This window comes from Callorhinus ursinus, unplaced genomic scaffold, assembly GCF_003265705.2.
Source record: "Callorhinus ursinus isolate GAN/ISIS: 27379988/994484 unplaced genomic scaffold, GSC_fseal_2.0 scaffold15, whole genome shotgun sequence".
Classification (NCBI taxonomy): Eukaryota; Metazoa; Chordata; class Mammalia; order Carnivora; family Otariidae; genus Callorhinus; species Callorhinus ursinus.
The window spans coordinates 7,495,393-7,520,042 of NW_027397077.1; the positions used below are offsets into that span (position 1 = coordinate 7,495,393).

Genomic DNA, 24,650 nt, shown 5'->3' on the forward strand with positions numbered 1-24,650 from the left:
TGGAGGTTGGAAGCTCCTCTGGGAGGAGCCTGAGTGGGGCCATGGCGGCCTGTGCTCACCCAAGCCTGTGTGGGGAGCTGCAGGGACATGGATGAAGCCAAGGGAAATGGGAGCGATGCTAGCAGATATGATGCTGGCTCTTGGCTTCAGAAAGAGCAGGTCTGAGGGGTGGGGAGTCAGAAGGTTCCCTAGGGTCTCGGCACTATGCCTCTGGGAGTAGTCCAGTCTGTCTCCCCCCCTGCCCCCAGCACACACATTTATTCCTTTGTTATCTTTGTGACACCTCCTCCAGGGGACAGAGACCAGCCATCGCTCTTCTCAGAGCTAGAGGGTGTTGGGTCTCCTGTCTCTACGGCTGGCTGGGGGCACGAGCTGCTGGGTGCCTCAGCAGGGGTCCCCCGGGCATGGCCTCACTTGCCCCGGTCGCCCCCTGCTTAGGGAAGGTAGCCACTGCCCTCTGCAGCCCCACTGGCTATGTGGGCATCCCTGTGGCACAACTGGCCACTTGGGAGCACAGACTGTGGCTGGGCTGGGGGTCTCTTCACGAGGAGGGACCATTAAAGGGACCTTGCTTCCGAGATGAGAATAAAACACTTGCGTTTGCTGAAATTTTCCACTCTTAGGATGAAAATGTCCTATTTTTACACTGTCATAGGAGAAATAGAACTAGGGTAATGTCTCACCGATAACATAGCTGATTTTGACAGAAAAATGCTTTTTTCCCCTAAGAAGTTTAAAGGAGGGTAATAGAACCTGGACCCTGTGCGGAGGCGCTCTGGGGCCTCACAAGGCACCTGAGTGGCCTCTCCTCAAGCCCCCTCTCAGAAGTCTCTGGGTGGGGTGCTGGGATCTGGTACCTGCCTCAGGCAAAGGGAGTTCTGGTCCTGCCACTTACTCCGGGTATAATCTCTGAGAGAGAGAGAGAGAGAGGATGTTGTAGCTCTCTCTGGGCCTCTTTCCCCTCCTGTGAAGTAGATGCTGGTAGTCACAGACCTGCCTGTCCTGTCTCCATTGCCATGTGTGAGGAGACTACACATCCATTTCCACAGATGGGGAGTTGGAGCTCAGAGAGGTTAAGGGATTGGCCCAGAGTCACCACACGCTTTGCAGAAAGGGACATTGCTCCAAAGGATGCACGGTGGCAGTTGCGGCGTCTAAAGGTGGCTGCCGCCTGAGAGAGTGAAGTTGTGCCCCTCCCCTAGTCTGAGAGCCGGGCTGCTTCCCTGGCTGGGGTCCCCAGGTCTCCACCTTGCTGCCTCACCCGACCCCTGGCCCCCTCCCCTGAGGTCAGCCATCTCATCCTCTCCCCACCCTGGAGGGTCTGTCCCTTCCCCACTGGGCCTTTCACAACAAAGCAGGGTCCACAGACTCTTGATTCTTAGTCCATTTTTGCAAAGCCATGTCCAGTTCTGCCCCTCGCAAGACCATTTCCTGTGACCTGCTGGTTTGCAGGGGGTCTTTTTCCCCTTGATCCCAGAGGCTGCACCTGGATTTCCCCAAGTTCTGCAGGTGAAGAGTATGGGGCCACTTCAGGGCAGACCCAGGGGAATCCTGGAGCCAAGCAAACCTCAAGGCCCATTTCCACTCAGTAGGTACTTGGCACTGTGCTAATCTGAGCTCTCTCTGTGTTCTCATTCCGTCCTCATGGCCGCCAGGGACCATGCGTACTGCCACTGTTCCCATTTTCCAGTTGGGACCAGTGAGGCTCAGAGAGGCTACATGGCCTGCTCAAAGCTAGGGGCAAATGGAAGATGGCAGTCCACGTCTGTCTGCCCTGGAGTCCCGTGCCCACAGCTGGTCCTTCATAGTATATGGTCTCCGGGGGCACGGGGACCCCTGGGCCTGCCCCAGCTAGCACTTACGTTCCTGCTGTCCCTCTCCCTCCCTGCCTTGGAGCCCAGCTCAACTCCCTCTTTCTGGAAGCATTCTTCCCCTCTCCTACCCGTCTCCAGCCATCTCCCTCCCCAGACCTGGCACTTCTGCCTTTGTTTCCAGGTCGTCTGTGGCTGGTGGGAAACAGGTAAACTGAGGCTATCAAAACTTAGCAAATGGAAGGAGTCTTGTGATCCTGAGACTTAACCATTTCCAAACGTGCGTTGGATCTCCTGCAGGCTCAGAGCCTCAGCCATTCTCTCCTCTCCCGGGACTGTGGTGGGAGGCGCCCAGCCTATCAGCGGTCCTACCCTCCCTGCTGCACTCCACCCCCTGCCATCAGGTGCTCTGGCCTTGGCCTGGAAGGGGGTTGTTTGGGGGCTCCTCTTCTTCCTGGGCTCCCTTGGCTGGGCTTCCCCGTCTTGTCTGCTCTGCCAGGTTCTGGCTCTAGAAGGAAAAGAAGAGGGAGAGAAGGAGCCAGGACCAGTTCCCTAGGGCTTACATCCTCATCAAGCACTCTGATTGGCAGTAAATCATCCATAGACCCCCAAATCCTTGGGGACAGAGTGCCCACGGCTGCATTCCTGGCCCCAGCTCTGGGCCTAGCCCTCAGGCAGGGCCAGTAAACGTTGGCAGAAGTGGGGGAGGGATCTATAAAATGGGCAGGCCTCCCTGGGCATGAGGGATGAATCTTGGTTCCCCAAAGACTCCCGGATGCAGAGGTGGCCATGTGTGAGCCGTGAGACCCCGAGAAGCCACAAAACCTCCCTGAGCCTCAGTCTCCTGGGCCACTGTTATGATAGCCACCAAGTGGCAGAGCCTTGTCTAGATCCCGAGGTGGGGGGCCAAACCCCACATACAAAAGGAGCAAAGCAGCCGTCGGCGTGGTCCCCACTGCCTAGAAGCCAACAGATGGGTTCAAGTCCTGACTCTCACTGCCCCACTGTGTGACTTTGGACAAGTCACTTGACCTCTCGGAGTCACAGTTTCCCCACAGTTAAAAGGATGATACTGGTTCTTCTCAGGATCTGGTGAACACTGAATGAGGTGGTGTCTGTGATCAGATGCCATGGCCAACACACCACTGCCCGAGCACCAGGGAGAGATAGCTGTCAGGAAGGCGTGGCTAAAACGGATCTGACGCTCTCAGTCCCTGAGCACCCAGCTGGGGCCTGGGCATTTGGGGTCAGTGGTGTCATGTGAGCTGACCTCCCTGGAACTTAGCCTCTGAGGAGGAGAGGTGAATGGAAAGGGAGAGCCAGAGGCCAGGATACAGCCAGAACGTAATGAAGTGAGGTCTGGTCTGGCACGAGGCCAGCTAACCCATAACTGCAGAATTGGTTCCATTAGCTCCTTTAATGAGCTACAAAAGCTGAGGAAATGAGTGTATGCGGGAATAGTGGCACATGTCTGAGGCTCTAAATCGAAACTGTGGCGAAAAAGTGAGACTTGACACTGTCAGCAGCTCTCTAAATAGCACTGGCTCCCTCGGGTGGGTTTGGCGGGGGGCACGGCCTTGGCTTTATGAGAAGACACTGAGACCAGAAGGCCTGAATCCTGAACTTGAGGTCAATCTACACCGTCCCATCCCTGAGGCTGTGGCCTCGGCCCCGAGGGGACGGAGCAGCTCGTGAGGGTCAGGGGCTGGCCAGGGCCAGGGTGAAGTGTGCTGGAAGCCCTCACTGGTGCTAGCCACACAAGGCAGGAGTGGTCTCAACAGCTGGCTATAAAATGAATTTAGCTATTCCAGTGGTGTGTCTCTCATAAAAGCAGAGCTCTGTCTAATGGGAAAAATAATCCTAAATAATCAGAGCTGGGAGCCAGAAGGGACCTTAGACGTGGCTGAGTTGAATGCTCTTGTCAAGGAGGGAGTGTGGTAGGTTCAAAGTGCTTTTTCTTACCCATGACCTCTCTCTGTGGAGAATAGAGGTTTCCCACAACGAACAAAATGGGAGTTGAAGACCTGTATTTTCCTATACCATTCCATTCAGTTCTGCTGCCCGAGCGTTTGGCATTGAATGGGTGCACCACGATGCAATCCATAGCCCAGAAATGCCGCTCTTCAGTGTTCTGGTCTGCCCTTGCCTGAGGCTGGGATGAGGCTCCCAAGTGGGAGAAGGGGTGTTGTGGGGGGACAGACCGGTCCTTCTGCCTCTCTCTTCTCTGTACTCTGGCACAGGACAAAGCTGCAATCCCCAGAAAGTAGAGGGTCTGGCGATGTCACCTCAGGCTCCCGGTGGTTGTGCCAGGCTACCATACCACACGCCGGCCTCAATTTTTAGGAGGGAATTTATATCAGATAAGTTCTTGCGAATCTTTCTGTATCTTGCAAAATTATTATTGAAGGTGTTGTCAGAATGTTATACTTTTCCCTCATGGAAGGTCTGATGTTAAATTCCTTTAAGAATTTGGTCTTAAGGGGCTCCTGGGTGGCTCAGCCGGTTAAGTGGTTAAGCGTCTGTATCCCAGGGTGCGGGGATCGAGTTCTGCATCCAGCTCCTTGCTCAGTGGGGAACCTGCTTCTACCTCTCCCTCTGCCTCCCCGCCCCCGCCCGCCGCTTGTGTTCTCTCTCTCAAATAAATAAATAAATAAATAAATAAATAAATAAATAAAATCTTAAAAAAAAAAGAATTTGGTCTTGGAAAAAGTTCAATGAATGTCTCTGCTTCTCTTCATGGGGTGATAATAGCAGCAGAACCTATCTGGTTTCCTTCTTTGCCAAGACTCTCTGGAAGCTCAGAATTAAAAGATGTCCTCAATTATAGTTACGAGCTTACATGGGTTTCTGGTACATTTTATTTTTCTCTGTATTCTAAAAAGAATCTGACGTTTTTTGTTTTAGTCATGCTTTCAGGGTTATAAGATGCCCGAACTCCTGTTGTCAATGAGTAGAGCAGTGGAAATGATAAGACTTAGAGTGGCTCATTGGGCAGTGAGAGCACCTGGATGCGTGGCCTCCAGGAGGTTCTCTTTGCTGTAAGGATGATGTCTCTCAGGCTGTGGGTTGTCATGAAATCCGGAGTAAATATTTCTTAATTTGTTAGTGCCTCACTGATGGGAGAGATTGCAAGCCAGCTCTCTTCCCCCGGAAGGAGTGGGTGTTCCCACAGTGGCCACAGAGCAGCTTGGCCTGGGCTGTAGGTTAATTGGCTGGGAGTATGGAGGTTGGGTGAGGGGAGGCTGCCTGTCCAGGCTGGTGGCCTGGGGGACTCCTGTGTGTGAGACAGATGGGGAGACTGTGAACACTTTTTACTTGAGAAGAGCCCGGCCCCGGGGTTAGCTGGAGGTGGACACTAGATACATGGGTGAGCATAAGGGCCTGGGTAGGTGGCCCTTCTGGGGCTGGGAGGTGGCTGGAGTAGGGTGTTGGGGGCTTGTCCCAAGGTTGTCTCCTCACAGAGCCGCCACAGACATCCCAGTTCCGTGTGATGCTCTAGGAAAGCAGATGGAGTTCTTTCACACTGGGCAATGTGAGGTGATGCAGCAGACAGGGCCTCAGTGGGAGAGGAGGTCTGGGTGGAGGGGTCTGGGCTTGGGCAAAGCGGTCACAGGGTGAGTAGTGGGCAGCAAGACCCCCAGTCTTCCTTGGGCACCTCTCTGTGCCCAGTACTCTGGTAGGCACCGGAGAGAGAGAAAATATTGGATGAATGAATGGACAGATGGATGGGTCCCACTCTCTGGGGGTTCAGAGTCACTGTTGCAGGGGTAGGAGACACGCATGCCCATGGCCCCCACCCCCATGCTCCCTATACCCATGCATCCCCAGGACACACCCCTATACCTGCCTGTATCCATGTTCCCGTGCCCCCCCACCCCCTGCGCACCCACACCTGTGCACACGTTCATTCCAGAGCAGGTCTCCCGAGGCCTGTAGCGGTAGTTTTGGTTGGTGCCACCCCATCCTCTCATTTCCCCTCAGGGAGGGGTTGTCTGGACACTCTCTTAAAAGTCCCTTCTTCTCCTTGTTCAGTCTTGCCACACTCCGGCTTGGTGGCCCCAGGGCTGTGACTTCATCCTCCTGAACCTCTCTTTCCTCAGTCTGTAGACTGGGGTTGCCGGCCCCGCCCGGCTTGCCTCACAGGGCAGCGCCAGCATTCCCATGACATGAGGGGGGAGACTGTTTTGTAAACTGCAGTCCAATGTTGCTCTCGCTTTCCCCGCTCCTGGGCTGGGGAGCTCCTCCACCCACATGTGAAGCCTGTCCTTGGGTGGGACAGGATGCGGCATGCAGGGAGGGAGGGCGCCCGGCTAGTCCTGAGCCTCCCATTCTGCCTGGTGCTGCTGGGGGCGGGGCACATGGGCCCCTCGGCCTCATCCTTTGTCGGGGTCCACCGGGGGGGTTGGCAGGGGTCTTGGCCATTCGGCTGTAGGCTCTAGGGGTAGCTTGGAGAATTTGTCAAAGGAGAGTGAGGGAGAAGGGAGAGGTTGAACCTGCTTCGTCAAAGCCTGAGGCTAGAGCAGTGTCGTTTGTTCAAGGAAATGTCATCTCAGATTCGCTGTTCATCTAACTTCACTGGGGGCCCACACCTCAAGTACAGCCAGGAGCCCCTCCCTTGGGAGAAAGCCAGGGTTCTGCCTCATGGGTGTGTGGGTACCTGCTGGGCGCTTGATGGAGCTGCCCAGGAGCCATCACAGACCCTCAGCTTTGGTGGAGCCCTAGGGGGCCCAGGGGACATGGAGTGGGAGTGAGGTTAGGGTGGGGTCTGCCAAATTGGCTGGTCAGAAGGCCATGCCATCTTCTTTTCTTCCCAGCTGTGACTGGGAACCAGGTGGCACCCATCGGGTTCAGGCATTTGGATATGGGTCTGTGGAGCCACAGGGACTGCTCCATGGGGGCGGTGATGTGGGAGGGGGGCTACGGTAGTTACTTTGCAGGGAGCCCCTGACCAGAGGTTTCTGTTCCTCCAATCTAGCTCAAGCGCTGTAGCTCAACATTAGGGAAACAGAGGCCCAGAGAGGCAAAGGAGCCACCGAAGGTCACACTGAGAGTAAGGGTAGAACCTGAGCCTCCTATCTCCTAGCCCTGTGCTCATTTCCATGCCTGGGGAAATGGGGCTCTTGCTTGGGGACATCTTTTATGAAAGGTTGTGTGGACTCATGTACCTGTGTGAATTGCCATTTATAGCAATGGCCTTGTGGGCTGCAGCAGTCAGGATGGGCTCCTTGGGAGAGGAGGTACAGTCTGGTTCACCAGGGAGGGTGGATGAGGTGGAGTGGGGAGCCAGTTTGGCCAGGTTGTCACGTCTCTCGTTGTTGAGCCTTCCTAGGTCTTCCTCAGTTTAATCTTATTCTGTCCTCATGATGGGTTGTGAGTGTTTCTTCCTCTTAACCCCACTTCATGGATTTGTTCCATAAATCTACAAATATTACATCAGCCAATGCTCTGTGCCAGGCCCAGTACTGGGACCCAGGGATGACCAGGCAGGCTGGCGGTGCCCTTGCCCTTCCTTTACCTCTCTGGGCCTCTGTTTCCCTCCAGCCCGGCTGGGGCACCGGCCATGTAGTCTGGGACCAGTTAGTTCCCCTTGCTGTGCCTCCATTTCTCAGCTAAGGAACGGGGATAATGAAGCCCCTTGCTCCTAATATTTGTAAAGTGCTCAGAACAGAGCCAAGCACGTTGAAAGTGCCATACTTATATGTGTGTTTGTTTAAAGAGTTATCAAAGGAACACGCTAATTGTAGGTTGTGAGCCAGCAGGGCACAGGAGGGAGGTAGGAAGGGCGATGACGCGGGAGCTCGCTGGGAAGCTGGAAGTGTTTCTGTCTTGCTGGGGGTGTGGGTCATGGGGGCATGTGCAGCTGCTCAAAACTCATTGAGCTGCGCTCTTGAGACCTGTGCATTTTACTGTATGTGAGGTGTACCTCAACCAACAACACACACACACACACATATATATAAAGAAAAGTTGAAGGGAGAATCAGGGATCCTTGAGGTCCTCTTCAGTCAGGGTGGTCAGGGAGGGCTTCTGAGAGGAGGTGATATTGGGGGGACTCCTGGAAGAGGAGAAGGCTCTGGCTATAGGGAAGGCAGATGAGGAAACTGAGGCTTAGGAGGTTTGGGGCCACACTCAGGGCCAAGCTGAGGGATCAAGAATGACAGCCCAGGAGGTTTCTTTGCAGCTGGGCCTGGGCTCTGGCCCCTGTGATCTCCCCTGCAGGGAGGCCAGTAGGGGCATTTACTGTGTTTTCTGGGGGCAGCCCTCTCCCCACCCCTGTGCCTGGTCTTAGGGTCTTGGCACTCAGAAAAGGACTATTTTAATCCATGTAGGAAATGGGTTCCTAAATATGGACTAAGTCGGGTGGGGGGCATTGGGAGGTTCCAGCTCAGGGCAGCTCCACCTGCTTCTCCACCTCAGCAAAGACAGGGCGCAGGCCCAGGCCATGAGGCCCTTGGGCCCCTCCTTGGTCGTACACTCCCCTCCTCCTCTCCCTCCCACACCTTCCTCCTAGCACCATGCCCACCCTCCCACCCTTTGTTTGTTCAGGAGCCCAGTGTTTTCTGTCCGCCCTAGCCAGGAACCTGCAGGCCAACCTGCCCTGATTTGCCCTAAAGCTGCTTTCAGCCTGGTGGGAGATATAGAGGCAAAAACCCTAGAGGGGAGGTGCCGGGAGGTCTTTCCAGAGGAGAAGACATCTGAACTGAGCCCAGAAACTTCCTCAAAAGGAGGGAGTTGACCCAATGGAGAAGGAGAGTGGCAAGAGTGTACGTGGCATAGGCAGAGGGTAGGCTGTTCGGGTCAGCAAGTACGTCATTCCGACCAGAACGGGAAGGGCTGGGGGCAAGGGATAGCAGGCAATGAGAGGAAGACAAGCCCGAAGGCCAGGGGAGGAGGTGGCCATTATTTGGAGGAATGGGGGTGGGGATGTAAAGAGTGGGGCCAAGGATAGGTGGGGCTGGGGACCCCACTGGCAGGTTTCCCGCTATGTACTTGGGAGTTTTTGAGAGGAGAGAGAGGACTCGGGGGCAGGGGTGAGATGCCAGAAGCAGGGCAGAGTGAGGAGGGGATCCAGGAGCCAGCCTGGAGAGCCCTGCAGGACACTGTCAAGTCAGGCCAGACTGGGGAGGAGATGGCAGGGGGCAGGGAGAAGTGTAGGGAGGCCATGCAGAAAAGGGTGCAGAAGAGACGGAGCAAGGAGGGAGGATGGTGCATCTTGGGTCCTGTGGCTAAAGACTGGGGGACCCCTGGCTAGAGTCGCCTCAACACAGTGGGGGTGAGCTGGTGTGGTGAGTGGGGGTGCCTGAGCCCCTGCCCCCAGCACTGTGAGCAAGAAGCTGGTGCTCAGGAGCTGTGTGGGCACGGAGCTGAGGACGTTCTGGGAGGCAAGGGCAGCATGAGCAAGGGACTCATGGTTTCCAGGCTGGGAGTCTGTCCACAGCAGCCTCTATGCACACCCCCATCCTGGACTGCTTAATGGAGCAGGGACCCCAAAACTGGTGGAGGGACTTGCCCGGCTTCTTGCACCCCCAGGCTACGGTCAAGGTGTGCAGCTCCAGAGATGGAGGAACAGCCATGGGGCAGCAGATGCGAGAACCTACTGACGTCCTCCGTGCCTCAGTCTGCCTCTGCCTAGAGAGCTTGGTCCCAGAGTCTGCCCCACCCAGCGCCCTGGCAGAGGGAAAACCATCCTGCAGATGAGGAGACCAAGGCCAGGAATGGCCCAGGGTCCTGTGGGGGCTGAGCAAGACGAAGCTGCTCTTGAGCCCCAGGCTTGAGTTCTGACTCTGGTCCTCAACCCTGATCAACTAGAAAGCAAACGGGGTGGGGTCTCAGGTGAGCAGCCCTGTGGGAGGATGGCTTGTCCTGCTGTTCGCATTCTGGACCACCTCACCCTGCATGCTGACTTCTCCTCCCCTACACCTCCTCCTCTGAGCAGGACCACTCCGGGGCCTTGCTCATTACTGGTGATTGGACTTCTGGCTGGCGGCCATAGCCTAGGGCTGAGTTAACCTGGGCAGGGATCCTGATGCCCGCCCACCCGCTGCGTGCCTTGCTGTGATGCATCCTGTGGGGATGGCTCTGTTATGACTCCATTTTACGGAGTTGTGGGCTGTGGCTTGGAGCTGTGAATGTTCACCCCTGAGGTCATACTGAGTCACTGGAAGAATTCAGCCCCAAACCCAGGCCTCACCTGACCAGGCTGTCACCTCCTTCAGCTAGGGTCCCTCCTGCCCCCAGACTCTACAACTCTTGTGCCATCCCATTGGAAAAATGCAGTTCCAGGGATGTGTGGCCCCTGGCCTGGGGTCTCACATCTGATGTGTGATTTGTCTACAAAGCCCACGCAACTGCCACTCGACTTGCAGCCCCCAAGAAGGGAGGCAGGGCTTCTGTAAGCGGCCTCTGAGCCTTTCCAAGCTGTCAGCCACCTCCCAGGGCTTTCTTGTGGTCATTGGACCACAAGTCAGAGAGACCTGGATTTGAATCCTTATTCTGCCCTTCATAAGCTGGGCGAGTTGGGCAGGTCACAGGCCTCTCTGAGCTTACATATTCTTGTCTGTCACGTGAGGGCAGTGACATGAGTGGGGAGCTGCTGGGGAAGTGGGCTGTGTGCCTGACGCTCTCTGTGCCTACCTGCCCTCAGCTCCTGTATGACAGCCCCAAGGCCCGGCAGGAGGTGGACCACCACTGGCAGACCTCAGGGGGCCCTCACATTGTGCGCATCCTGGACGTGTATGAAAACATGCACCACGGCAAGCGCTGTCTCCTCATCGTCATGGAGTGGTATGCTGGCCCACCCCGCGTCAGGGCCTCACCGGTACTCCTGTGGCCCCCAGGCTCCCACCCTTCTTTAGGGGCCCTCTCTGCTCTCAAGACAGCAGCTGCGGGAGACACCCCAGTCCCTGAGGAGGAATGGAGGGGCAGTTGCAGGCCTTGCCCATGGAGCTGTGCAGCTGGCCACAAGGCCATTCCATCCGTGTGGGAAGGGAACTCCAGGGGCTCCAGTATGGCCTCCGGGGATGTGCTCTCACTCTGTGAGGAGGGGCTGGAAGAGCGGTCGGAGAAGGCAGCCAAGCCCTGAGTGTGTGATGCTGGGCAAGGCCCGGCTCCTCTCTATGCTTCAGTCCCCCCCGCTGCACAAGAGAGGATGGGACAGTGTCCATACCCCAAGGACTTCTGTGAATTCATAACACCTTGTCAGAGATGGACCGTCCCTGACCTTGAGATGGAGGCTTCAAAGCCTCCTGCCTTGGGAGGAGCAGGACACACACTGTCACCTCCACCTTCTCCTTCCTACCTGGGTTTGGGCTCCCGTGGTCCCAGGAGACCACAGGGTAATCCAGGACCCAGCAGCCTCTTCTACCTTGGGCTTCTCCCAACAGCACTGTGGCTCAGCCCTAGCCTTCCTCAGATGCTGGGTCTCGTGTCTGGACCTCGAGCTCCTCCCCATCCACCTTTAAGCAGCCTTCATCCTATAGGTTAGCAGCCCTTGAGTCAGATGTGAGGTTCAGATCCCGGCTCTACCACCCACCAGCTGTGTGATTTTGGGTAGCTCTTAACCTCTCTGAACTTCTGTAACTGCCATGTAAGAAGTGGAGGAAGATGTTAACGTGCTATTCGCCCTGTACCTGACTCCGTTCTTAGGGCTCCACGCGTACCGCTTACTCAATTTGCACAACTCTGTGAGGCTGGTGCTCTAAATCCCGTTTTACAGAGGAGGAAGCTGAGGTGCAGAGAGGTAAAGGGACCAGGCCAGGATCACGTAGCGCTGTAGGTGTTCAGAAAACAGGGGTGATGATGATGACAATTGACATCTCCTCCCTTATTTGAGGGAACCGAGACTTGGATGAGGGTTGGGCTGCGCAAGGCTCAGCCAGGTGGGGGTAGCCCCTGTGGCAATACAAAGGCCCCCCCCCCCCCCATGATCTGAGGACCTGAGCCTACCCTAGTTCTAAGAGTCCAGGTCAACCCACCCAAGCTGATGGCCTCCTACGCACCAGGTTCTGCAGGGCACAGGGAGGCTGCCCGTAACCATTTCCCAGGGGCAGAGTGGCCGGGCCTAAGCTCTGGGCCCGTGGTTCAGGCCAGGGGCAGGCTGACACCTGATTCAGGGGGCCCTGCTTCTAGTTACTTTCTCTTCTAGCATGGAAGGTGGTGAGCTCTTCAGCCGGATTCAGGAGCGTGGCGACCAGGCTTTCACCGAGAGAGGTAGGTGTGTGCAGCAGGACCAGAGGGGGCATTCAGACCGAGACGGGCCACAGAGAGTTGCTGTGTGATGCTGGGCAAGGCCCTGCTCCTCTCTATGCTTCAGTCTCCCCCGCTGCACAAGAGAGGATGGGACAGAGTGTTCGTACCCCAAGGACTTCTGTGAGTTCATAACACCTTGTCAGAGATGGACTGTCCATGGCCTTGGGATGGAGGCTTCAAAGCCTCTTGATACCAACCAGCACTTGAGCTGGGAAGAGGTGGTCCAGGCCTGAGGAAAGAGGTCCAGGTGGGCTGGGACATCCCCAGAGGAAATGAGGATGACTGGGGTGGGGGTATAGGATGGGTCCTGGGTAGCAGGACTGCTCTCACCATCTTGTGCTGTTCCAGGGGGGATGATCGGGTGGAAGCCCCAGGCTGCCCGACCTTGGCCTGACAACACTGGCCCTTCCTCTGTCTCTGTCTGCAGAAGCTGCAGAGATCATGCGGGATATCGGCACTGCCATCCAGTTCCTGCACAGCCAGAACATCGCCCACCGAGATGTCAAGGTGAGGCTCAAGGTTAGGGGACCAGAGAAGGGAGTACACAACCCCCAGTGGCTCCCAGCACCCACTAGATGGAGGCAAGCTTCCTGATTGGCATTCAAGGCCTCTGTCCCCTAGCCCAGACTGCTCTTCTCAGCCACTTTTCCCATGTTTCCAGCATACTTACCCTGCCCTAGCCAGATGGGTCTCCTTGTTTCTTTCAAACACTGTGTAATCCCAATAGGCTTTAGAACAACTGTGGGCCTACCTCAAGTCAGTAGGCCCTGACAAGCATCTTGTTTAATCCTCACATAACCCCGTGGGCCCGGCGCCATTACCCATTCTACAGATGAGGAAAGCAAGTCTCAGAGAGATTGTGTCTTGCCTAAGCCTGCGCAGATGCCACACCGGTATTCATTCATTCATTCTTTCAGTGAGGATTTTTTTTTATTTTAAAGATTTATTTATTTTTTTGAGAGAGAGAGGGTGAGGGGGTGGGCAGAGGGAGACAAACCTTCAAGCAGATGCCCCGCTGAGCACGGAGCCATCCCAGGAGCCTGAGATCATAGCCTGAGCTGCAATCAAGAGTCAAAGGCTCAACTGACTGAGCCACCCAGGCACCCCCAGCGCCAGCATTTTCAGGGAAAGAAGTCGTTAGCTGGGAGAAGAGGGGGAATGAGCAGAGGTAGTTCCAGTTCCTGGGCCTGCTGGCCCTTTCAGTGGATGGGCTTCAGACATGTTCTGGAGGCTCAGCTCTCCAAATGTCCTGTCTAGGGAGGGCTGGGTCCTAGAGGTCATCTGGACCAGATGGGGAAAATGTGAACCGTGTGAGGCAGCCCCACATACAGACGCATGTATGTGTCAGCCACCATCAGAGCAGAATCTGCGAGTCCTTAGCCCGCTGCCCCAGGCCTAGAGCGTTACCCTGAGGCCTGTTTCATCCTGAGACTGGGCCGAGAGTTGCTGAGGGCCCAGCTGCGGCATCAGGTTCCTCCTCTGGCTGAGTACCAGCAGCCCGTTTATCCCTTGATTCTGGATGCACGTGGAGCCACGACAGACTCACCTTCTGAACCCTTGCTTTATTTTGGCCCTGCCTTTTTTTCCCCAAGGAGAGAACAGTCTTCTGTAGAGGTGACTCCCTTGTGTAGACTAAATGTGCTTTCCTGTTTTCACCCCAGGCCAAGGTCAGGTCATCTCAAATAGTACCAGAGAAAAGGCTTTCACTGGCCCCAAACTGGAACTCCATCCAACACCCTGTCCTTCTACCCCAGCTTTGCTTGAGGGTCCCCCCTTTCCTACAGGCCCTAGGTCCTACCCATTCATTAAAAACCAGCTTCAGGGCTGCCTCCTCCATGCAGACCTCCTTACTGTCCTCTCCCCTTAGGCCTCTCTGTGCTTTGCAACCAGGAAGAACTGCCTCTGTGCAGCTCCTGGGGCCTAAGGGGCAGGGGCCTTCTCCCTGAATGGCCTCAGGCGGGCTGCCCCACTGCCTTGTTCCGGTTTGGGTACCGGACAAGTGCTTGGCAACATGAGCTGCCTACCTTGCCTGGAACCCTCATTTTGGTATTTCATGGCAGCATCACCAACTCAGGCTCCGCAGTTCCTACCCCTGGGTTCTCTGTGGCACTTGGCTCTTCTCAGCTTTGGCTGAACACCTGCCTCTGTTTCCCTTCTGCTAAAGGAGGCATCACCTCCCAGCCACCTTAGTCTTCTCCATATCTGACCCACATTGTTGGTGACCAAGGCCCAGGTCTTTTTAATGAGATGGAGCTGGCTCCTCCTGAATTGATTGGGGTGAAGGAAGTCTGCCTGAAGATCATCTTGGGAACTCTTCCCCCACCTGGTGCCTAGCTTCAGACCAATGCTTTATCTTCCTGGCCCAGCCTGAAAACCTGCTCTACACGTCCAAGGAGAAAGATGCAGTACTCAAGCTCACCGACTTTGGCTTTGCCAAGGAGACCACCCAAAATGCCCTGCAGACACCCTGCTACACTCCCTATTACGTGGGTGAGTCCTTGGGACGTGGTTTGTACGTCCCTACCTCCGCTGGACCCTCTTGCCGTGTGGGGCAGCCCGTGGGTTGCAGAAGCCAAAGGGTTAAAGCCCAGTAAGGAGGGAGGGAGGGATCCTGTCTTCGTGGAGGCGGTGACGTGGGGGGCCGGAGGCTGCAAAAAATATTCTCCCAAACTTCAGCTTCTGCTTTTGAAAATAGATCCAGGAAAATTCTGGCTGTGGCCTGTGAGCTGAATGACATCACAGCAGCTCTAAATATATATGTGATAAAAGGCTGCCACCAGCTTGGGACGGAGCCCAACCGCGGTTGTTTTTCTCCAGTTTTTATCTTTCTGGGATTCATATTCAGAAAGTAGGCAGGCCTTTCCTATTGCATTAGAAGGATACAGGGCACCAGCCCCTTGTCTTCAGGGAGAGGGTCCCTTAGGCCAGGGCAGGGATAGGCCTTGGGGGTGTCACATACCCATCCATGCTTTCTTCCTTGGAGAAGCTCCTTGCTCCCTTGTGAGCAGGTAGCCCAGATCTGGAAAAGCCCCTGCTGAAGGCGCTCCTTATCCAGGAGGGGTGATGACTTGCACTACAGAGGGTCTTTCCCCTCAGGGGAGACCTTCCAGGAGAACTGCTTAAGGAGTGGGGAGCCCCCGAGACAGCCGAAATGGTATCCTGTTTACCAAGACGTGTTTTGCAGTATTTTGGCTTAGAAATCCTCTGGCCTACCCATCTCATTGCACAGGTGGGAAGAGCAAGGCCCCATGGGATGGTCGCCAAGCTGAAAGCAGAAACCAGAGCCCCGCCCTGGCCCCTCCTTGCCCGTGGGCTAGGCTGTGCGTTCAGGGGGACAACGGACACAGGGCTGCTTGGGGGAGGAGGCCCTCTTGCCTATGGCAGGACCCCACCAAATCCCAGACGGGCCTTTTCTCCCTTTCCTCCCTCAACAAAGGCCGATATCGGCCCAAAGAAGCTAGGAGGCTGTCATTCCTTACAGCCCAGCCTAAAAGTGGGTTTATTTTTTCTGGGAGCTGTTTTTCCTCCCCCAACTTCACACACATGCTGCCTTCCCAGAAGGTGCCAGACACCAGTCTGCTTTGCCCCGCCCCTCAACCCAGGCACCTGCTCCCCACCTTGCTCAGGCTTCAGGCTCCTGTCTGGGCCCCAAGACCCTTGGGGCTGAGAGCCCTCCTGTGCCCTCTGTCCTGGTAGCTCCTGAGGTCTTGGGTCCAGAGAAGTACGACAAATCATGTGACATGTGGTCCCTGGGCGTCATCATGTACATCCTGTGAGTACCACCACCTCTGCCTCCGTCGCCACCGGCCCCTGGTGCCCTCAGTACCACCGTCGCCACCGCCCCCTGGTGCCCTCGGTACCACTTCTGCCTCCTCTCCCCCAACCCTTGGTGAGGGACTTGAGTGGGTCATTCTCCATGCAGGCTGGGGACACCCCTCTTTCAGGGTGCCTGAAGGTCTCTCCTTGCCAAGGGCAGATGGCGTTCCCAGGATGAGCCCAGAGTCCAGAGGGCTGGTCTTCTTGCCAAGGTGGCTACCTTGGTGGCTGCCTGTCTTCCCAGTCAGGGATGCGGGGAGGAGAATGGGTCCACCCTGGCACTGTCCTCACTCCTGTGCTGAATGCCCTCCACTCTCTCCCAGCCTGTGTGGCTTCCCGCCCTTCTACTCCAACACGGGCCAGGCCATCTCCCCAGGGATGAAGAGGCGGATCCGCCTAGGCCAGTATGGCTTCCCCAATCCTGAGTGGTCAGAGGTTTCTGAAGATGGTGAGTGAACCTCTCTGCCCCGGCTTGTTCCACTGGACCCCATTAGCCTTCATTCTGGGAGATACCACGTTGGTGTCAAAGCAACCTGTGTTCAAATCCTGGGTGCGTGACATCCCACATCCCATCTCCCTGCTAGGGACCCTAGGCAAGTCACCCAAACTTTCTGAACCTCAGTTTCTATATCTGCTAAATGGGCTCAAAACTTGCCTCCTCAAAACATCCTCTAACTCCTACCCCTTCTTAGTATTTTCCCTTTGGGGACCACAGACAAATTTGCCCTGTACCCATTCTCCATGGCTGCTTAACGAGTTACCCCCAAACACGTGGTGGCTTAAAATAAGAAACAGTTGTTAGCTCACTGTTTCTGTGGGTTAGGAATTTGGGAGCCCATGCAGACCTGGGGCGACTGGCTCTGAGGAACTCTGCAGCCTCCCCACTCCCCTGTCTTCCCCAGCCAAGCAGCTGATCCGCCTCCTACTGAAGACAGACCCCACAGAGAGGCTGACCATCACACAGTTCATGAACCATCCCTGGATCAACGTGAGTGCCTCCTCGTCCTGTGGTGGGCAGTGGCAAGCTGGAGGGGGGGGCCGTGGGCAGGAGGGTGGTGGCTCCAGAGGCCCTTGTGCAGGCCGCAGATATGCAGCAGGACCTCGCCGAGAGCCTGACTTTGCCCCTGCTCCAGTCAGGCTCCTTCACCTCCCTGAGCCTTGCTTCCCATATCTGAGACCAGGAGAGAGGGTGGGGCTGGGGAGCCAGTGCCATCGCCGGTGCTTGTTCTAATCCAAGGGTTTGGGGCTCCTTCCAGCAATCAATGGTGGTGCCGCAGACCCCACTCCACACAGCCCGCGTGCTGCAGGAGGATAGAGACCACTGGGATGAGGTCAAGGTGGGTGGACGCTGTTGCTGTCTCAGTCTCCCAGGATTTTGGGAAAAGGGACTCCAGGGTGGTGGCTACCAAGAGCCTGGGTCATCATCCCCTCCCCCCGGGGCGAGAGCCCGGGGTGTCACAGACTGCACCAGGGGTCCAGCTGGGGCACCCAGAGCACTGGGCCACGCTACTGCATTCAGGGTGGTGCTCCTGGCTCACTGGGACTTGGGGCCGGGGGCTCAGTGAAGGAAGGGGTTTTGGCATAACCCCCCCTTACAATCTACACTGGGGAGGGTGGTCAGTCTGGTTTCAGCATAGGGGACAGCAGCTCAGAGCCCCAGGGCACCCCGGGCACAATCTTCAGGCTTTAGTGCCCTGTGTGCCCCACAAGTTGGTGTCCCCTGCAGGCCTGTGGTCCTTAGCAGGTGACATTGGTCCAGGTCCCTGTCCTACTTACCCTTGGTGTGGTCACAGGGAGTCACTGCACTTTCTGTGCCTTGGTGGATAAGCTCAGTGTCCACCACAAAGCGCTGCAGTGTGGATTAGGGGACACAAGGGGATGGCCCAGTGCTGGGCATGCAGTGGGTGCTCAGGCAGCAGAAGCTGTTGCCACCCTCGTTGACATTAGTAAGGGGCTGGAGGCAGGAGGGTGATGGCTCTTGAGGCCAGTACATCCTGACCTCCACGGACATCTGTCACCAGGAGGAGATGACCAGTGCCCTGGCAACCATGCGTGTGGACTACGACCAGGTGCAGATCAAGGACCTGAAGACCTCTAACAACCGACTGCTCAACAAGCGGAGAAAGAAGCAGGCAGGCGGCTCCTCAGGCTCACAGGGCTGCAACAACCAGTAGCGCACCGGGCCTTGGATGAGGGCCTTGGATGAGGGCCTTGGATGGGCCCGGCCGCGCAGCCTGGGCACAGACAGGAGCGTGCTGACGCCCCGGGTCATTGTTTTTAACAAAAGGATCATTTTGTTGTGTTTTATTTTGTCACTTAGAACTTCAGGATGGGCGACCATGACTCCAAACCTCCTTAGAGAGGACCCAGGGCCCTGGAGTTAGGGAGCCACCTGCCACAGCTGCAGCGCCTTTGGCCAGAGCGGCCTGAGTGAGATGTAGCTCTGCTGGGCACGCTGGGGCATGGCTTTAGACTTCTAGGCCACCGGCAGTTGTGGCGGGCTTCCCTCCTCCCTTGGAGACACCCCCCTGTAGGGTGGGCAGATGGGCCTGGCCTTGGGAAAGGCATCTGGCCATTGGTTGCCATGGTGACCAGGGACCGGCTTGCTGTCTGTGAATGCTGAGTGAGAGAGCAAGGGAGGGAGAAGGGGCAATGGGGGTCTGCTTCTGCGTCCTTGGGGAGGCTGGTCTCCTTCACACTGCTCCACCCTCTCAGGCTCCCTCCCTTTGGTCTCCCGAGGCCCATGGTCAGTTTGCCTGCCTCGCTGGGTGGTCCAGCCCTATCTTGCTGCAACCCCATCCCACAGGGCCCCTGGAGCACCCTCCCTGCAGAGTCCCTGGGCCTAGTGATGCTGTTACTACCCGTTACCCAAAGAGTGGCCTCTCATCTCAGGGGAGGGTGGGAGGCATTTTTAACCCTTTTCTACTTCGGAAAATGTCACTGTGACGAAAGCCAGTACAGTTCTCCTGCCCCTACCCACTCACTGGTTCCCAGGCAGGAAAGCTTCTCTGTACCGGTTCGTCCTCCACCTTGTCCTGGTTGATGGCAGGGGCTGCCTCCTTGTGTACTTTTGTGAGAGTGGATGGCTGGGGGCAGGACCCAGGGGCTCCCCATTAATCAGGGATCTCTTTCTACGCTCTGGGTCAGACCCAAGGCAGTGGAGGGCTGCTGAGTGATGCTTAGAAGGTCTGGTTCTGGGTCCCAGCTTTGGCCTGAGTCGGAACAGAGAGGATCCCTTCCTTGCCGGTCCAAGCTTACCCAGTCCCACGACTGCCCAGGGTAGCCTCAGGGTTCTCAGTGCCTGATATGGGCCTGACAAGTGCCTGACACCCAGCCTGGCTCCTGACCTCTCTCTCGCTGGCTGGGAAACCCGAGCCCACGTCAGATAGGAAAACACTGCTGGGTTTTACATGTAGATAGTAATAAACACCATTTTGGCGTTTCCTCCTGGTTCCTGGGTTTCTCTGTCTACACGAGTGGACAAAAGTGGCCCAAGGGCAGCTGCTCACACCCACCAGTGATCCCCCTTTAGGCCTAGTAAGCATGCGGGCTGGCTCCAGGGCCACTGTGGCTTCGCCGGGCATGGAAAGGTCAGAGAAGCAGACGCATGGCAGCTTCCTCATGCCACCAGCTATGGGGCGCCCCGCGCACCGTGTGTGTGACACCCACCCCCGGGCCCCGCGTGCGCCAGCGTCTGCCCACAGCGGCCACCCCCAGCTGCATGCCAGCCTGCTGAAGGGCGGGCGGAGAGCCTGCTGCAGCGCTGAGCTATTTTCAGAAGCTGCCAGATTTCATTTGGCAGAGAGAATGTCGGGGAGGGGAGGGGGCGGGACGCTGGAGACTGTCTTTTGACTATTCCGGCAGTAGAGCACCCTCAGCCCTCGGAAGCCCTTGCGGGCAGCCTCGAGGCAGGGCCCTGACTGTGGCATATTCCCTCAGCTCCTATCTTGAAACCTCCCAGTTTCCCAAGAGCTCAACTGGCACCCGCAGCTCTCCCTCCACCTCCTATCCCCTCAAGGCGTGGGGGAAGGGGTGGAGATGGTAGAAGGCTGGGAGAAGGCCAGCACTCCTGAGATGCGGGCTGCTTCCTAGCTTGGCGACCTTGGACAAGTCCCCCAGGTTTCCCACCTCAATTTCCTCAACTGCGATGGGGCGGTAGTGCCCACCCTGGGGAGTCATCTGGGGGATCCAGGCAGAGGATGCATGTGAAGTGCCTAGCAAGGTGCCTGGTGCATGGCTCGTGCCCAGGACCCATTTGCCACCCCAGCATCCTTAGCCATCAGGAAGGAGAGAAGTACCTGAAGTTGCTAGAGGGAAAAGCAACCCTGCCCAGATCTATCTCTGGGACTTTCCACCCCCCAAAGTCAGGCATTTGCCACCCATGGGGTTTTACTCCCAAGGGCTTGCTCTCCAGAGCAGCATCACCTGGGTTTCCTGAACCTCGGGCAAAGCCTTGGGCTTCAAGGAGGGTGGCCTACCCTTCTGAAGGGGCCCTGGGCTCCCCAAATGAATTCTGGGGACCTCGTGGAGCCTGTGGTTCAGACCAACCCTCGCCATGTACTCTGCCCAGTGCAATACTGGCCAGATGCAAAGGCAGATTGTCTAGCCACAGAGCTGCAGACAGACTCCCTTGCTGGGCCCTGAGCAGCCACGGCGCTTGAGTCCCCACGCTGGGTGCAAGGAAAGCATCAGTGAAAGCTGCATGCAGGGCTCTCACCTCGGAGTTTACTCTCCTCCGGGAGAAGGACAAAACAGCACACAAATGCTACCAAATCTCAGGCTCGAAATGGTCTGTGGAGGAAGGGCGTGGCTTAAGAAGGAGGTGTCACAGGGCCTTTTAAGCCAAAGAGGGAACTGATGCAGCCCAGTGGCTGGGGAGGGTGTCTGATAGTTTATAGGACTGAAGACAGAACTGCAGGGACCTGGATCAGGGCCTTGGGGACAGAAGGACTCTACACCCCTCAGCTCTGCCTGTCTGTGCTTCTCCCTGGGGCTGATCTTGATCTTCTGTCCGTACAGCCTTCTCACATCCGGGACCGCAGCTTCCGCAGTTCCAGCAGGGAGGCATCTGCCAGGGGCCTACACTCCAGACCCAGGGAGGGATTCTAATTGGCCATACTTGGCCCATCGCTGTTGTGGGGAAGGGGGAGTGGCTAGGTTGGTGGGGGTGCAGCAGAGGGAGTTAGCAAAGGAGAGGGTTGGAAGGATTGCCCCCATATCTGCCATGTCTGCTCGGCCACTTCCAAGAGCTGAAGAGACGTGGGGTTCCCTGATCTCTGGCATCAGGCATGCTCTCATAGGCCAGGGCAAGGAGGCTGGGTGCCTGGCCAAGTCACACTCTTTGGGCCTCAGTGTGGCTATCTGTGAAATAGGAGCAAACCCCTGACAATCAGCTGGAATTAAGCTGTGTGGCCACTTGTTCTCATCAGCCTGTTCACAGGCATTTACTTGGCCACCATGCTGGCGTCCTGGAAGTTTTCAATAAAGAATCCATGAGAGGTGTATTCACATGTGTGCACGAGTGAGTGCACGTGTGTGTGTGTGTGTGTTTGTGTGTGACATTGCTTCCCAGTGCTTCCCAGGGATGCTCCCCTGACCCAGCTGACAGCAGAGTTCTCTGTCTTGCAAACCTGGTGCTGGCTGGCTTCCAGCAGCCTAGCTCATTGCTATTCCACACCAGCCCCTCTCTGCCCTCGATTCAGCCCCTCCACCGCAGCGCCAGAATTGAGCCTGGAATGCAGGCTGCCGCAACCTCTGCAGGGGGCTCAGTGCTCCTAGGCCTGCTGGAAACTCTCTCTCTCTCTGGGAGGTGTGGGGAGGGGGCATAGGCCCTGGGATAGCCATCTCTAGATCTGACTTCCTTGGGCTGAGCCTTTGCATCTCTAGTGGGTCCTTGCAGCTGCCTTTAAACCCAGCAGGGTAAAATTATTCCCTTTGTCCTACTGGGCATCCAACACATTAACCCCTTGGAATCAAAGGCAGGAAAGGGTCTGGAAAGTCCACCTCCCTCCCTGCGGGTGGGGTGGGGTGGGATTATTTAGCTTAGAGCCAGGATACCTGAGCTTTGGTTTACATGAGGATTTGGGCAAAACTGTTCCACTTTTTGAGGTTCCCCATCCTCATCAGTAAACTGAGACATTGATCAAGCAGGGCCAGATCCTTCCGGCACCCTGGGCAGACATGCTGCCACCAGTGGAAGGTTTTCTTACCCCTTAAATGGGAGTAATCCTCACAAGGGTGGGCAAGGCTGTGGAAAAGGGGAGGGGGCAGCCAAGTCCAAAGGCCATGGTTAGCAATGTTGCCCAAGTGTCTGCTAGGCGACATGCCAAGGCGCCAAGACTCTGCCAGTCCTGCCCTTTCTCTGTTTCCCATGACCAGGAGAAAGCAGCCGGAGGCTCAGGGAACCAGTTTCCCAGGGCTCAGAGCATTTGGTCAAGGCAGGTTAATTGGGGTGTGGGGCCACCTGCTGGTCACCCGAGTGAGCATTCAGTAGATGCCTACTGTGTACCAGAGCCTGAGGGAACCATGGTCCCGCCTGGGTGGCGGGGGAGGCCATGACATCGCGATGAACAGCTACTGTTTATTAAGTGCCTACTGTGTGCCAGGACGGTGCTGGGACTTTACATGGACCATCTCAGTCCTCACAGTCCCATCTTACAGATGGAGAAACTGAGCCCCAGGCTCTCAGCCACTGTCCTCTCTGCTGGAGAAGGTCAGAGGAAGAATGGTCAGAATGCTACTTTTGGCTGGGGATGAACATGGAAGGATTACCAGAACGCGGTGACGTGTGAATTTGAAGGGCAAGTCAGATTTGGAAAGACAAAGATTTAGGGCAAAGGCGTTCCAGCTGGCAGGTAGAGGGGGAGGCAAAGCAAGGAGGCAGGAATGGGGTCGACCTGTGTGAGAAACAGAGAACAAGTAGGTTTAATGGGTGAGAGGCAGCCATGGCAAGGAGATCCCTCAGTTTTTCATGCCGTCTCCTACAGGAAGGCAGAGTGGGGACCCCAGGGGTGACGCAGTGGGCAGCTGGTAGCCTCTCTCTCTTAGCGTTCCCAGGGCACTCTCGCGTCTGCATCCATATGCGCCTCCCCTAGAGATACACCCCATGTTTGATGCTAGTTTGTCAACCTGTCCACCTCCTTTTGCTGCCGTGGCACTTCCAGGTGGCTCCCGTGTTGCTTGTCAGGGGCCAGATCTTTTCACACCTACTCCCCAGGTCTTTAGGATGTGGTAGAAGAGTCCTAGGGCCCTCTACCCCTGCTTCCAACAGAGCTCTTTTGTGTATTGGAGTTTCTTCCGAGATTTGAACAAGAGTTTATATGCTTAAAAAATTTTATGGACCATTGAACTAGACACGTAACAAACAATATTTATATCAAATCCTGCAGGGAGGCATTATGATCCCATTTTACAGATTGGAAACCAAGGTTCAGAGTGGCTGAATGGCTTGCCGAGGTCCATGACTGGGCTCTGACGTGGCAAACGGAGTTCAAGATTGTCCTTTCTCCACTGTCCCTGCCCTCAGAGAGTCCAGACTCCACGGGGACAGGCAGCGAGCCGCTGCCTGCACTGTCTGGTGGGCTGCAACCAGGTGCTGAGGGGGATCAGAGGTGACTGGTGATCATGGCTCTTGGAGACAGGCTTACTTTCCTCTTTCTTGTGGGGAGTTCAGAGAAAGTTAGGACAAAGAGGAAGTGATGGGGATGAGGAGGCATTGGGCAGCCTACCTTATCCCCAAATACCTGCTCCTGTGGCAGGGGCGGTGTGGATAAATCCACCTCCCCCCTCCGCCCCGCCACCCCAGCCTTCATCTGTGTTCACAGCAAGCCGATCAACTCTCAGACCTGGCCAGGATTCTCTGTGTAGGAACTCGGTGAGTTCTTCAGCCGCCCCATGGAGCAGCCCCATGTGGAGACCCTCCCCAGTACCTTCACTTCCAGCTGATGAGGCTTTGACTCATGGGCCGTGTCTCCCCATCTGGGCTGCGGGGGCTGCATGGAAGGTCTCAGGGCCCACCAAGAAGAGGTAAGGTGGGTGAGAGGGCTGGGCTTCCCAGCTCTGGGCTCAGCCTTCCAGTCACATTTTGAGCCCATGTTTTGAGCACCTAGAGTGTGCCAGGAATGTCTCATACAAGATCTCCTTTACATTTCTTTCCTTCCAATAGCCCTCCTAGGCCGAGGTTATGCCCAGCTTGCAGACAAAGTCACCGAGGCTTGAGCAGATTTGGAAAGACAAAGATTTAGGGCAAGGGCATGCGCTCTACCAGGATAGAGTGCACAGGTTCCTATATGTGGTATGTGGCAGGGCCAGGTCTGAACCTGGAAGTATGGGGCTCTATAGTCCCCTCCCTAAGAGGAACGCTATCTCTGTCCAAAGAGTCCCAACCCCCACTGACCACTTCCCTGACCTGGCCTGACTGCAGGTGCCACAAACCTACCCCTTCTCTCCCCTGGTCTTCTCTGCCCCTGGCTGCCAGAGGAAGGGCTCTTGGGGGTGACCTCCCATGCCTTCTAACCCCTGAACCTGGAAAGGGAACGCCAGGCCCCTCTCAGGATGGTTTAAGGTCAGGGCACCTCCCTGAGGATGAGAGAGAAGTTGGGCCGCGTCACGCAGCCTGGGGTCTCCTCCCAGCTCTGTTCGGTGACCTTGGACAACTCCCTTAATTTCTCTGAACCCATCTCCTCATTACAACATGTGGACAAGTGACACCTGTCCCCTGGACTGTGAGACTGTGAAAGGGGAGGCACAGAGCTCTGTAGAGCTCTCAGCATGTGT

General features: G+C 56.3%; 1 protein-coding gene across 4 annotated transcripts in view; it reads left to right on the top strand.

Moving 5' to 3' along the window:
* The window catches only part of MAPKAPK3 (MAPK activated protein kinase 3), a 33,890-nt gene extending 12,507 nt beyond the window's left edge, over positions 1-21,383 (top strand). For all 4 annotated transcript variants that reach the window (XM_025885485.2, XM_025885484.2, XM_025885483.2 and 1 more), the window contains 9 exons: positions 10,456-10,595; positions 11,956-12,020; positions 12,487-12,566; positions 14,426-14,549; positions 15,756-15,831; positions 16,199-16,323; positions 16,778-16,863; positions 17,132-17,212; positions 17,897-21,383. In XM_025885485.2, the coding sequence (XP_025741270.1) occupies positions 10,456-10,595; positions 11,956-12,020; positions 12,487-12,566; positions 14,426-14,549; positions 15,756-15,831; positions 16,199-16,323; positions 16,778-16,863; positions 17,132-17,212; positions 17,897-18,049 (930 nt within the window). In that variant the 3' untranslated portion in view covers positions 18,050-21,383. The remainder of the gene's footprint in view (positions 1-10,455; positions 10,596-11,955; positions 12,021-12,486; positions 12,567-14,425; positions 14,550-15,755; positions 15,832-16,198; positions 16,324-16,777; positions 16,864-17,131; positions 17,213-17,896) is intronic.
* The last annotated feature ends 3,267 nt before the right edge of the window (positions 21,384-24,650 follow it).